The sequence below is a fragment of the Botryllus schlosseri genome, chromosome 13 (genome assembly GCF_051294905.1).
Source record: "Botryllus schlosseri isolate E-star chromosome 13, Bs_hap1, whole genome shotgun sequence".
Taxonomy (NCBI): Eukaryota; Metazoa; Chordata; class Ascidiacea; order Stolidobranchia; family Styelidae; genus Botryllus; species Botryllus schlosseri.
Genome location: NC_137248.1, coordinates 24,429,393 through 24,444,478, shown reverse-complemented (window position 1 = coordinate 24,444,478; position 15,086 = coordinate 24,429,393). Strand labels below are relative to the sequence as shown.

The 15,086-nt window shown below is 40.7% G+C and overlaps 1 protein-coding gene across 3 annotated transcripts in view; it reads left to right on the top strand.

Moving 5' to 3' along the window:
• The window catches only part of LOC145453686 (uncharacterized), a 41,849-nt gene that overhangs the window by 9,525 nt on the left and 17,238 nt on the right, over positions 1-15,086 (top strand). For 2 of the 3 annotated variants that reach the window (XM_080331659.1, XM_080331660.1), the window contains exons 9-14: positions 493-970; positions 1,584-1,662; positions 5,775-5,886; positions 8,255-8,313; positions 9,891-9,982; positions 10,742-10,876. In XM_080331659.1, coding sequence (XP_080187785.1) covers positions 493-970; positions 1,584-1,662; positions 5,775-5,886; positions 8,255-8,313; positions 9,891-9,982; positions 10,742-10,876 — 955 coding nt within the window. Of the gene's footprint in view, positions 1-492; positions 971-1,583; positions 1,663-5,774; positions 5,887-8,254; positions 8,314-9,890; positions 9,983-10,741; positions 10,877-13,108; positions 13,708-15,086 lie in introns of those variants that run through there. The other variant, XM_080331661.1, reaches the window with a different exon arrangement.

Genomic DNA, 15,086 nt, shown 5'->3' with positions numbered 1-15,086 from the left:
ATGGTTAGGATCATCAAGGCACTTGTGGCCCATCAGTGCATTTCAAGTAGCCCACGAGTTTGCACCCTAGGATTGTTGATCAAGATATATTAGTCTTGGCTACCAATACCTTGCCTGTTTTTTTTTAAAATTTTGTCCCCTTATAGAAAATAGGACACTGATTTAGGAAATCAACTGATAAACATCCTCATGAACCCACTTCGGTCGAGTCTGAAGTTCTCATCTTCTTTGCTGTCGGTCAATACCTAGATATTTCAAGTTTGGATGCTTGAATATTTGAGAAAAAACTCAAAGAACAAGAATTCAGAATCTCTCATTGGAGAACGATAGATATCATGTGGTTTTTTCAACATTCTCATAGCCTACTGACAATTGTCGTTAAGATTCTGTTGAGACTTCTGCTGTATGAATATAGTATGTGTTGTGACCTTCAGCGAACCCTTGAGACTGGCTCAGCAACCCTGGTTAAGAATGACCTCCTTTTTTTCTCAGAGCCGTCGCATGAAGCATACAGTCCCAAGCCACTGAGCCCGTCCAAACATGCGCCATCAGACCACAGCTCGCCCGATTCCCAAACAAACGAGCCGTACTCCCCACCAAACACCTATTCCCCACAGTCTCCCGAATACGAACCGAGCGAAACCAGCAAAGAAGCCACGAGTCATGCGCCAGAAACCGGCCACACGCCTGAGATTTACCACGAGGAAGGCACGACTCTGCCGTACGATCCCTCAAAGTTTTCCTACGAGCGAATGTCCGATTCCGCTTCGATCGTGGAAGGATCGAGTTCTGCGCCTTCTCCCGTGGAAGCAGCCGAGCCGCAGGTTGCAAAGGACGCCGAGGAGTCGCCGGAAGAAGGCTGCTTGTCTCCAGAGAGTGAAAATGCATCTGTTCGTGTTGAGAATTCGGAACGCGAATCGCGAGCTGTCGAGCGGGGAATTGAGAGCTCGGATTCTTCCACTTCGTCAAGGTCGGTTTCTCGCAGGGCGGTAAAAAACTACCTATCTAGTTGGTTCATGGTCATGAGTAGTTCCAGTTCTAGTTGTGGAATTCAAAAAGGGAGTAGTTCTAGTTTTAATTCCGAATTTTGAAAAGTTAATATTTCTAGTTTTATTTGCACGTTTTCGAGAGTTAATTAGTTTTGCTTCTAGTTCCAGCATGTTTTGACAAGTAGGTATTTCTTGTTCTAGTTGATTTAGAAAAGTGTGTAGTGCCACTACAATTACGTAGAATTTTCAAAACTATGCTCAGTCACCATGCTACATCGGTTATCCCGTTCAGTTGGTATGGTAATTTCACTTATAAAGTGTGATACGTAATTGGATATACCGAAAAAGCAATTATGGACTTATAGCTAATGCAATAATTAAGTGTTGCCAGAAGGCACAACCTATATGAGTACTCTGAAAATTTAGAAGTAAGCTGCTCCATTATTGGCCACCTCCGACTATGAGTATATTTGTTTTCGATATCAATACATAGATATAGTAGGGTAGCGTAACGTTAGTAGATATTTCACCACGAATTACAGTGCGCCGGCGGCGTCTGAATGTCTCAAGACTGATGTTGATTGTATTTTTCAGCGGTGGCTCGTTGGAATCTTCGAGTGAAGACGACGCAGCGGAAGGAAGTTCTCCCCTGCGAGAAAGTGTGGAGGAAACGGTTCGTATCTTTGCTATTACATTTAACGGCGTCATTCCACAGTACCGGCATTCTGCTTTGGCACATTGTTCCTCTTTAGGTTGAAGTGAACAATGATAAAAACCCTACCACAGTATGTTGGGACGTGGGATGGACACAGTGATTCGAGTATTCTCAGAATATGAACATTCCACAATTTTCTACCACTTTGACACACTACTGGAATTGTGCAGTAGGGGTATTAAAAAAAAACTTTTTTTTTAAATAAATTTCATTGGGTTAGTTGTCAAATAGTCGGGTTACCTAAAAACACGTTGCACACGAAATTTGACTCAATTCCAACCAATAGAAGCCGAGGTCAGTAAAATTGAGATTTCAGTCTTTTTTGAAATAATAGTATTTACGGTAACCAATTTCTCCACATGTTCATGACCAAAAATCGTTTTCCAGGTATGCCCGAAGAGGCAGGGATGTCTTTTGCACTTGTTTTGATCTTGACAAGGGCCTGTGGTAGAGTTTGGATGAAGATTTCGCCAGTAAACGAAAAAAAATATGACGTGCATTAGCTGGAAATTAGTCCACCTCATAGAAATATACACGTTAAAATGATGGTGAGATAATTTTCAAATAGAGTACTTTATACACACTGAAATTAATGACCATAAAAAGGAAATGAATTAATAATAAGCACGTAAAATTCGGGTAAATATTATTCTCAAGTGATAGTCAATATCTATATTCTTTGTCGGTCCAATGTAGATTTCTTCACGATACAAGCTCAGTGGGTTACCATTTAGTTTCCCTGAAGCTCGCAAAGCTTCGAGCACATACAAAGCTCTAGTGTCTACGCTTATGTGAAGTATCAGAAATGCATTTTGATGAATACTATTCAGTCGCATAGCCCATTCTCAATTGCAATCAGCACCATTTTTAACGCCCTGGATCAGTCGATGAACTGCTGAGGAATGAAACCGATGTCTCTGTGAATGAGATTTTGGGAATGGCGACTTTGCAATGGGTGAAAACCTAGAATGATTTCAGAGGGACATAGGTATGCCCTGCATAACTGAGATGGATTTCGGGAAATCTAAATTGGTCCCGACAGAAAATACTTCTAGTTATGACTATCACTTGAGAAATGTATTTACTGGTACCCGTATTTTACCTGCTTGTCAGTTCATTTCCTTTTCGTAGTCGTTAATTTCAGTGGGTCAAGTACTCTATTTTAAAGATATCTCACCATCCTTTTAACGTGGCTATTTCATAGAAGTGGACTAATTACCAGCAAGTCCGTGTCATATCTTTTTTTCGTTCATTGATGATGTCTTCATCAAAACTCCACCATATGCGCCCCTGTCTAGTTCAAAACAAGTGGAAAAGACATCCCTGCCTCTTCGGTCATACCTGGAACACGATTTTTGGTCATGACCATGTGATGAAATTGGTCACCGTAAATACTATTATTTCAAAAATGACTGAAATTTCAATTTGACTGACTTTGGCTTCTACTGGTTGGAATTGAGTCAAATTTGGTGCGCAACGTTTTTTTAGGTAGCCTGACGATTAGACAACTAAGCCGATGAAATTTGAAAAAATAAGGTTTTTTTAACACCCCTATTGTCCAGTGTCACCTTCTCGTCCAGTGGTTCCCAACGTTTTTGTCTTCATTCCCCACTTCAGATTTATTCCAAGCGTTCATTCCCCACCAGGACCGTAACAGCACTTCGTCAGCCGCCCCCCCAAAAAAATAAACGTTGGTCTTGGGCACTCACAAGGTGCCAAACCCAGGGGGGGGGCTTCGCCACCCAGAACCCCGTTGAGCCTGTACGCATTTTCCCTGATACTTCTCTACTGTTTAGTGCGTCGCCTTATATCGATTACACGTGCGAAACGCGAAAAATTTGTATAATTCATATTTGAATCAGTCAATATGATCGGGAATTGCGTATATTTTGGTATCCATTTGTTATCCCCTCTATACTCACGTAATCAGATTTACCGGTAGAGCTGAGTGAGGCGTGTTGGAAAAGGTAAACCCATTGGAATATTGACTTCGTTACATCATGCTATTTTGTGACCTCCCTATATCTGCTATATGTCAAAAGATATGGAAATCGCCAAAACTAAAAGGCACACACGATTTCCAATTGGTATTGCTTTACTGGCAAATAATTTTTGCCAGCGGGATGGCATTTGTCCTGTGGGGTTCAGATTGCCAGGACAGGAACATTCGGCGCCAGCCATTTAGCCGCCTATGGACAACTAAACATATGTATGTTGCATATGTATCGAAGTTTTCGGTCACCACAAGGGCATCCCTACTCGGCCAAGGTCTTCTCGCTGCTGATCGTTCTGGCACACTTCTTGGAGCTGCATGTTACATGGCCTATAACATCATATGCCTTGGTGCGCCGTGTCGCAGTAATGGCCGACGCCGAAGTCTCCATTTCTATAAATTCTACGTATTTTCGTGGGGGCAGGGGGCCGAATAATCAGATATTCGGCAATATGAAATCGCGCCAACAGCGCGAAAAAATGTTTAAAATGTGACATAAGTTTCCCAAAAAATACTTCAATTTATGTTAATTCACGAAATAATTTTGGGCCCCTTCGAGCTCGCCCCCCCTCCTAATCGGGGGGTTTGGGGTGCGACAGTTACGGTCCTGTCCTATTCCTCACTACCCAACGCTTTTGTCATCACAGAGCATCTATTTGCTGGTTTGACTACACAAAACACACAACCACACCAGTACGCAAGACAACCGCCTATAACTGCAACTTAAAACGCATTGTGAACCGATACCAGTAACGCTCAAAATTTCGTGAAAGTGTTATTTCACGTCAGACTAGTCGTGCTGGATGCGTTTGTGACGCCATGATTGGTCATCAGAGTTAAAATGAGGTTTTGTGGACAACACATAGTACAATTTTCGATACATACATTCCAGAGCAGTTAACTGGTAACGGTAATTGCTCATGTGTCTCTGTGAATATGTAGACTGTCCTGTATATGATTTTGAACAAATGCGTCTATTCCCCACCAGAAACCATTGAAGTCCCCACGGTTTGGGAACCACTGCTCTAGTCCCATGGTTCCCAAATAGAGCGTGACCTGACATTGGGTTTTCAAAGCGTCTGACAACCAGACTTGTGCAAACCATCCATACAGTCAATTGGCAATCAACTTGCTTCTGGTTTATTTAGTAGTTTTAGTTGTAGTTGTGGATTTTGTAAAGTGACCACTCACCAGTTCCAGTGCTAGTTGTGCATTTTGAAAATCCAGTAGTTCGTACAAGTCAGCTGGCAATGCAATCCTCACACGTCCAATGAGATTTTCAATATTAATGCTAAAATGCTAGGGTTTTTCACTTGTCTGAAATAAACAAGGTACTGTGGACAAGCAGTTGCAGAAAGCTGAAATCTTCAAAGTTCTAAGTAACATGATTAATTGCAGAATGGCGGCGCGGTCGATGTCTCTGAAATTTATCTTTCATAGTATTTTCAATGCACAGCTCTATTTTATAGAGCGCAGCACAAAAGTAACTCCCAAACTTTTTCTGATGCCAACGCAGAGCGCTTGATACGTATATGACAGCTGTGGCTTAAATATCGCAAAGAAACTTTGAAAATAATATCCCAACTGCAAGAATGAAAACGTTGTCACAACCCAAATTTTGACCCGTACTTTGGGAATCACCGTTCCCGTCGAAGAAACGGTTATGAAATAACTCATTGAATAATTCAAGGAATAATGGCAGTTATCGTAGTTGCTACAATTTATCTTAAAAACAAGTACCGGTGCATTTAGTTGAGGGGCCACATAGCGATTAATTTTAGCAGGTATTCGGAAGTATCCACTTTTGAAATTGTAAGATGTCTCTTTCCGAATAACGCAAAATGACCAATAACTCCATAACTATCTCCTGAAATTTTCCTGATACTCCACAAAATACAAAGTCTAATTAGTGCATAGTAGTACTTCGCTACTGACTATCTCTGGGGATATGTGGATCCGTTTACTTTGCAAGTGTCACTTGAAACTTCCAAGTAGTTGATTGTTATGTGATCATGTAATTGGGCGCTGAGGTGAAGGTTTGCTTTGTACGAAAAGTCAATGTCTGAAATCATCTCAGGTGGAGGAGATTGAAGTTGTCGAAGAATTTATCACAGCTTCCGGGGATGAAGAGAACGTGCAATCGGAAAGCGACAAAAGTGAGGAAAAAATGGGAAAGATCATTCCAAAAGGTAGACTTCAGTTTGGTGCAATTGGCTCTACTATTGCAAATTTAAATGAGTCTCCATCTGCTGTATCTTGAATTTGTCATACATGTAAATGGTGGTGAACAAAGTAGCTGGCGTTGATTCTTATGTAGGAGCAGAAGTAATGCCGTAGGCCTACCCGACTACAATTATAGGTACTAGTAGCGATTTCCAAGAAATATCCAAGAAATGTCAATTCTATAAAATGGACTACCGGTACTCGTGTATGTAGTTTCAAAAAGTATATTTGTTTGAGAGCTTGCATAATTTTAGCAGTTACATGGAGGTGGCTATTCTCGAGATTGCGAGGCGCATTTTCACGACTAACACAGAACGACTATGACACTACAAATTGGTGCAATATTCAATTATACATACCCTTACCTGATACAATGGCTATTTTCATGCGCCTACTAGCACAATTTCACTTGTGAAAGCGACTAAACCTAGCAGGCGCGTAGCCAGAGGGGTATTTCGGGGGTCGAAACCCACCCCTTTAGAAACGCGAAACCCCCTCCTTTAACGCGAAACCTCATTAAAATGACCGCTCTGACGCTAATACTCCGTTGCAATTCAATAAGTCGTATTATCAGTATTGTGTGCGGCCAATCAACGAAAGGCGTGTTGCTAATTATCGAGATTATTCCGTGCGCATTGCACTGCACAATGTAAGCATTGCACTGCACAATGTAAGGCGACACGATCTCCCGCTGAGATGATTGCGAAATCATTCCTTGTCGCGCGTTCGGCAATCATTACTAACCTGATTTGCCGTGTCTCCAACAAGCCTAATTCCGCTGGCTTGAATAATCACAGTTGCAATAGGCCCTGTGCGCACGATATCGTCACTGGCCTTCACAATCACATCTGCATTGGTTTGGTGTGCACGATATCTCAACTGGCCTTCACAATCGCATCTGCAATAGGCCTAGTACTAAAGATATTGCTAGCATAACTACCGCGTCTTGGGCCGACCATGCTTTGGCTCCTATTTCTCGATGGCTTGGATAAAATGCTATTAAGTAGTATATGCTGATTAGCGATTGTGATTAAAGAGTGACATCTTGTAACTGAATGACATCGAATGTCCGCAATCATGTTCGACTCGTGCGCACATGCGTAATTGATTTCCACTAGTCTTCAGTTATAGTCCAGTAGGCTTGAGTTATAAAAGATGTAAGGTTTGAGCCACCTGAAATCGGCGTCATTATATTAAGGATGAAAATTAGTACATTTTACTTGCGCAAATCTCGATGCTACGTAAGACGCATTGATGATCGGGCTTATTTAATTGTTGGACGCTTTGATAAAGCTCGCGTATTCAAATGTTCGACGCGTGCGTATTTTATTGTTCACGACAGATATGGGAGGCGCTAATTACCGGCTCTTCCGGACTCGTCGACAAGCTTATCATACGCCTATAATCGCAAACACAGGGATGTTGTATAATCGTTATTTACGCATCGCATGTACTTAACCCTAATGAATCGATGCTACGTTACTAAATTCGAAAAAAATCGAACCCCCCTCTTTTATTTCAAACCCATCCCTTATTTTTCGGCTGGCTACGCTAGGGCTGTTCAAAAATAACATTTTTTTCCTGATTCCAGCCATTCACTGATTAAATTGTCAGGTTGCCACAACAAAGGCTGCACACCAAATTTCGTTCAATTCGAACATGTCTAAGCGTCCGCAGAGCCAATTGAAATTTTTAATTTAATACGTGAAATTAAAAAAAAAAAAATTTCAAATTTTTCTCTCAACCCCATGAAAATGTTGAGATGTCTTCAAAGACCATGCAAATGAAATTTGAGTCAATTCCAACCAGTAGAAACGGAGTTATTTGAGTTTTTCGTTGATAATTCTCGGATTATCCACCAATCAAGGATAATTGGAGAATTATCAACGAAAAACTCCAATAACTCCGTTTCTACTGGTTGGAATTGAGTCAAATTTTATTTGCATCGTCTCTGAAGACAGCTGAACAATTTCATGGGGTTGAGAGAAAAATTTGAAAAAATTTTTTTTTTAATTTTCCTGTATAAATTAAAAATTTTAATTGGATCCGCGGAGCCCTATACTTGTTAGAATTGAAACAAATTTGGCGTGCAGCGTTTTTTAAGGTAACCTGACGATTTAATCACTGAAATCCGGAAAAAAAAGTTATTTTTGAACAGCCCTAGGCTACGCGCCTGAAACCTAGAACAACTTTCGACTCTTCATATCAAGAGCGTAAAATACTTAGGAGTTGTTTCGGGGTTATTCCTAAAACATATCATCTTGAAAAGCAGTGCAAGTATGCAAAAGCTACTTCAGTATATCTGACACATTCTTGATTTTGTTTTCGATGTAGCTTACCAGGAGAAAGCGAAAAAGAAGAAGACTAAAAAGAAGAAATTGAAGAAAACCAAGGTATTGTCGAGTAGGATATAGGGGGATAACAACATGCGTTGGCCTGCTTTGTTTGTATTGACCAATTCTGGGGCGGTCAGATGTAACTTTATTTCAAACCCTACACCTCTGAATGACATGGGCTAGTTGCTGCACCATTTCAATATGTATGTTCGCGACTAACATGAAATGGCTGCCCCAAAAGCATTAGAGACTTTCTACTTTTCCATATCCAAATTGTAAAAATTCAGTAAAAAGGTAAACAATACTTGCTTGAGTGCCATGAAAAAGTACTCCGGTACTGACCACCTCCACTCACTGATGCTAAGTAATGCCTTTGAGTTGAATTACAAAATACTGTATCTCATTTTTGCAATAAGAGAGTTAACAAAGCAACAGGTTTAGACTTCGAAAAAGGTGCATTGATGTATATTTGAATACTGTTAGTGATTTCAGTTTCAAAACTATGAACAAGATCACAATAATATTGTCTTATATGGTCAGTCTTTACCAGTCCCTACCATCTAATAATAGTACATTGCGCTTAAGTGCTCTCTTTGCCCCGATTACTAAAAATTTCATGCCGGTCATGTCATATTTTGTGACACGATTGTTGATATGCAATGTTCTTTCCAATTCTATACTAGTTGCTGATGATTACCCGTTTCAACCGAAAATATTCAGGTTCATTTCTATATGAATATACTAATCAGTCTTTACTATATAAAAATGTGTTTCCTGGTATCGCAAGCGTGCCTCATAGCAAGGAATAGGCCTTGGTTTGACACGTCAATGAGCCAGACGCAAATGATGATTGAGACGTATGGCCATGTTATACCTGTATCTTCCTGAATTAACGCTGCACTCATTTTTGATGTATCCAAGAGATACGAGTTTGTGGATGAAAATTTATTATTTTAGGGGAAATTGAGGTACTGTTTGTTTCCCGAGTGCAATCAATGTTCAAAGTAAACCCATTGTCTCATCTGCTTCGCAACGTTTGCTTTCAGATTTCAATACATTCTTATTCAGGTAGAAGAGATTACAAAATACTCAGGAACAGAAGTTTTTCACATGTAGCATTTAATTAGGCAAGAGGTCTTTTTCCCTAATCACAACAAGTCACATAATTAATGTTAAGAAACCTGCCTTGCGCTTGCCGTAAGTGGACAAACATTTACAAACTATCTTTGAATTATCCACGACAGACCCAATATGGAATGCTTATTGCCAGGTTGCTAAGCATATATCAGCTGTGTCTCATATACTGCTGCCTTAATTGCACAGTTTTATTTCTGTTTCGCTGCCTTCGGCAGCTCAACACATTAAATTTAAAGTAGGCCTGCGCATCGTAATACATATGTCTGGATATGTTATGTTTTTATTCATGCAGTAGGCTATCAGTAAGTAGATCTATTGCCCGAGATAAAAAACAAAACACAACTTTAAGTGACCCTTGGAACTTAGTACCTATGTTTAGATATTGCAATTACACCATCCCAGATGGAAGAGTGGTCCTTCACCCATTTTTAGTTTGTGACCCCTGGCGTAGATGCTACCGATGCCTTGTCTGTTTATTTCATGACATTGCATTGCAGTCGCACAAAAGAGCAAGGAGCAGCAGTATCAGTTCCGGCGAGATCACATCTAGCGATTCCGATTCCAGCAACGCAAGCCCTATCGGCCCCAGGTGAATACAACAATCACATCTACAACACGTATAGTCGAGATGAGTGACATGTATTTGCAAACACCCTTACATTAGCCCGAATTAATATGTTTTTCACGGATCAAGATAGACAATTCCATTCCTATTTGCTGGTGTCGAGATTAAAAAATAGGCATAAAATGAAGGCCAAGAGTGAACACCTTCATTTAGGACAGGAGTGTGCAACATTTTGGTTGAAAGAGCTACATGCAGTTTACAAATGATTGCTCTGGTCAATTGTGTGTTATAATGAAAATCTCGCAGCAAAGTTGGAATCGTAGAAATTAACCATTATAGAAACAAACATTGAGAGTAAAGCCAACAACGATTTTTTTGAATGTTGGCATTTTAATGCGCTCTTTGGTCCTATTTTTTCATTCGTGTCGTAAAATTAGGGTTGTGGGTTAGGGTATCGTAAGGTTAGGATTGGGTTACCGTAAAATGTGTGGGATATCCTGAAGTTGGGGTTAAAAGTGAAGTTAGGGTTAGGTTTTGGTATCATTCTTGGGATATGGGTAATCGATGCACCTATAATCCTTCAATACCCTAACTAAGTAGCCTATGAGTGCGAATAACTTTGGTATGTTCTGGGGAAACCCTGATTGCTAATGGTCATGATATTCAGTAGACTAGACCAGAGGCAAATGCCCAGGCCCAGCGATATGTTCCAAGTTCCCACCGGCGATTGACGTCGAACGTTGCCATATCTAACTTGCCAAAATGTGTGTTTCTCTTGCTCAGGCCTCCGTTAGCACCAAATCGAGACAACGAAATGATATTAGGCGATCACGATGAGCGCAGAAGGGTTCATCGAAGCGAAAGTATCCCAGACGGTCCGTTCTGGCGAAATGCAGGCTCTTCCTCGGATTATATGAGGTAACTATGCATTTTTTCCCAGTAATGTACGCCAGTGCCTGCTCTGTATCATATTTTGAAGCCGATACCAATTAAACAGTAACTTGCACCTTCACCAATAACCCCGATATATTCAGCCGATATTCAAAAGGTACGACGACTGGCTTCCCCACATTCCCAACACTTCACAGCATGTATTTTAACAGATTCACAGCCATTGATATATGCTTGGACATAAAATAATCTAGAAAGGCTGCATCTGGACAGATGTACGCGGCAAGAAATTGATCACAATTCTCAGTCTAGCACAGTGCTCTTCAACCGGGGTTGTCGTACACCCTAGGGTGTACCAGAATTTGTAAAGGGTGTACCACCCGAATGGGGTGTACAGGGGTGTACCAGATCCGAATTACAATGAGCCGATGGCTAGCTATCACAAAGGCAGGTTTATGGGTCAGTATAGGTTGACGCACAGGTTAATGAGCAATATGGTACGATGTTATCTCTAGTGTAATACTGTACACCGCTTGATTGTTATGTCATAAGGAAATATTTCTTATCTTCATTTAGCCGTCGGCAATAGACCAATGGTTTCGTTTGGGGTTGGATAGTATGCAGTTAACAAACATGTGTTCAGCTAGTCATCTGTCTTTAAGTGATTTTTGAGGAAACCGCCGCGATAGCTCAGACTTTTTGAATCTGTACTTCCTACCCGACGTTAATAAATACCGCAATGCACATGAATGAAGTGACGTAGCCAGCCAGGGTCGAAATAGCTTCAATGTTGAAATCGAAACCCTTTTATTTCAAAATGCCGATTGTATGTCCAATATTTCGCCATACATTTGCAATTTAGTATTTTGTTATTAGTGGTGTAAATTAGCGACAATAGACTGTGTATGGCGGCATACGATCTGAGGTTGCTGACATCTCTTGCAGCCCATGTGCTACTATCAACTGTGTGCGGTATAAGACAAAGAATGTCCTTCTATATTCGTTGGTATGGGACAGGGCGGACACACAGTAGTCTGGTGCGCCTGCTATCATCGCTGATCTGAATTACCGCTTCTGCAGCAGTAGCTTTACCTACTCTCTCCCCAATACTGTTACATTTAGGTTGATTATTGTTCGTAATGTCATGCTGTTTTTGCTCTGACACGAAATAAATTCCAATTTGCGTGGCGGGGGTACTGACTGGCTGCGAATAGACTCTGTGACCAAATACTATTTTATTCAAATCCAAATTTTTTGACGGCAATAACTCCGCTTCTACTGGTCGGAATTGAACCAAGTTTGAAGAACATCGTTTTTATTGACAACCTAATACTTTCATGGGGTGAACAGAAAAAATTCAAATTTTTCGTTATTTATTTTTATATAATAAATATAAATTTTCTTCTCCCGTGGCAAAGGCGGCTACTGGCTGGAATTCAACCAAATTTGGTGTGTAGGCTTAAGTTAGGTAACCCAACAATTTTATCAAGTAGCCAGTACGATTTGAGAAAAAAGCCATTTTTGAAGACCCCTAATGAACAGGGGTGTACAAGTTTTGAGCAAACGTTAAAAGGGTGTACCACGTCCAAAAAGGTTGAAGAGCACTGGTCTAGCAGTCACAGATGATAGTTCTCTGCCTCCCAACCACCATGTTGTGACATCACTAAAATTGCCGATATCTTTTTCAAAGTGACTCTAATCTACTCGAACTACAAATTTCCCATAAATATTGTACCAGATTCGAATAGTCATTCCGTACCCGGCACCGGATGGCCTGACATGTCTTGCTAGCTCGAGACCTGCAACACTACCAGTGGAAGTAGAAAATGGATGGTTTGAAAATTACTCATGCAAGCAGTTTGAAAATGTAAATTTGGTGGACGGGTGGTATACTTAGCAGTTAGCAGTTAATCATTGGGTGGTACTTTTGAAGTTGCATGATGCACGTACGTAACTACAAATAGGTGAAATATTCGAAAATATACTATGGTACCAGGGCTATTTCACGCGGTTCTTATGACAGTGTCACTCGCGAAAGTATTGAACACTCATCACACAACAACATCAGTACTCCAAAAAGGTAGATGGAGGCCTACTTTTTTTCTGGAAATAGAATCAAGTCTAAAAATGTATGATCATTGGCCCTAAATGTGGATTGCTCCTAAAGAGCGGAGGTACTTTACCGTCCAACGCTATTTTCAAAACAAATTCATCAAATTTCAAAGAGCGAAGACAGTTATCTCTGCTTGCTTTGCGCAGGGCACGGTATTATGATATCGACCGATGGCTGGAGTCGTGTCACGGAGATTTTCCGAGAAGTTCGAGACGCAGAACGTATTCTTCCAGTAGGAGGCGAGAGTATTATCATCAAGACAGAGATTGGAGAAGGAGATATCGCGAGAGAGAACACTGTGATGATTATGACAGATCGAAGCATCATCGTAGATGAGATGCGACTCTCGATCATTTGTATTCGCTAGATATGTGACAAACGAGTTTGTGGAGCAGCAGTATATAGTAGTGGTCCGCAGCGGGTTTGAACAAGTCGTAAATTTTCAGCTTTTCAAAATTACACGAAAGCTAGAATAACAGCTACACAGTTGATATTCGCAGAGGCGGTCACGAAAGGGGTTCTGCTTTTTCAAAGTACTCAAGCAGAATTTGCGCTACTTTTTCAAGGGTCCATATCTTTAGGCTACATACGTTTCTACGAGGAACAGTTATTGGTCAATACTACGTACTGGTCGCAAGTTGAATTTTGTAGGTAGAAAATGGTAAGCATTTCCAAATTTGATTGGAATTAGAATTACTGAATTTGCGATAACATGACAAATTGAATAAATTTACGTTCACGTCCATCAGAGTCTGTTCTCAAAAGCACGAGAAGGTCAAACGTCTATACTGTACATTGCACAAGCTTGGCTCGTTTGGCACCATACAGTTCCGCGGTGGCACTTTCAGGAAAAGCAGAAATTCGAAAAGGATTACATTACTGATGATTTCTCTCTATATTCAGGGTAGTGTAATGAGGCAACTAATCCAAGTCTGCCCTGCGCTATGGTGGAAATCTGATTTACAGTGTAGCACCGCCTGTACTGTTATCGATAGCATTTTCGCCTGCGCATGGGGCTGAGGTAAAAGGTTCTAGAGGCTTCTTGATATCTGTTGTGTTGGAGTTGGTGCTCTATCCCGCAGCGCCGTCGGGTTTGAGTTGCATTAGCAAACAGTAATGATGATGCGTACAATTTGAAAAGACAGGTTAGTCGCTTGTGAGCCGAGTTGGACAGCTAGAAAAATTTTTACTTTTCAAATTAGTTTAGGGTTACCGTATAGTTAAATTTTTCCAAATTTCATTCGAATTAGTGTTACTAAATTTATAAAAACTTGGAAATTGAATCAGAGTTCATTGTCATAGGCATGAGGATGGCAAATATCTGTACACCGAGCTTGGCTGGTTTCTCACGATACAATTCTCGAATCTCCCGTAGCATTTTCAAGATAACTAAAAATTGGATCAGAATGTGAGAGTTTCACTTCCATTTGGACATGCGGTGGCAATAAAGATGACTCGATCTAAATCTGTTCTGTTGCTATTTGTTGTACTATGGGACTAGACTAAACATCGACCCAATTTCGTCTCTTGAGGTACAACGGGGATGGTGGATCCATGTTAATATGAATCATCCATATGGAAATCAAGTAGCTCTTAGCTGACAACAACGATGCTAATTCTTGGCGTCTCGTCCTCGTGATGAAACTATGATTTAGTTTGACGCAATGATTCCATCGTTATTGTTTTTGCCATTTAGTGGCAGAAACTTCACCAGATTGGAATGGATTCAACACAACCCCTTTCTAGATATATTAGAACCTTGGCCAAATAGCTGTCCGGTAGAAAGTAGGGATGGTGTGAACCTCTGAAAGGTTCAGGTTCGTGTGAACGCGAACCTTTTTGAAAGGTTCTGTGTGAACGCGAATGTGAACCTCATGACGTCACGTGACGTCATATTGCTAATTCTATCCCTACATTTCAGTGAAGTGATAACCTATATTAATGTAAACGATATCTACCTAGCGACGACTCGGGCCACATAATGCCACAATGCTGAAGTATATAGCCTACTGACGTTTTAAACGTCGCCAAATGTAACAAATATGGGGCAATCGAATATAATGCAATATAATAATCCCATAAAATCAATATTTACGTCGCTTTATTGACACCAATTTCGACGAG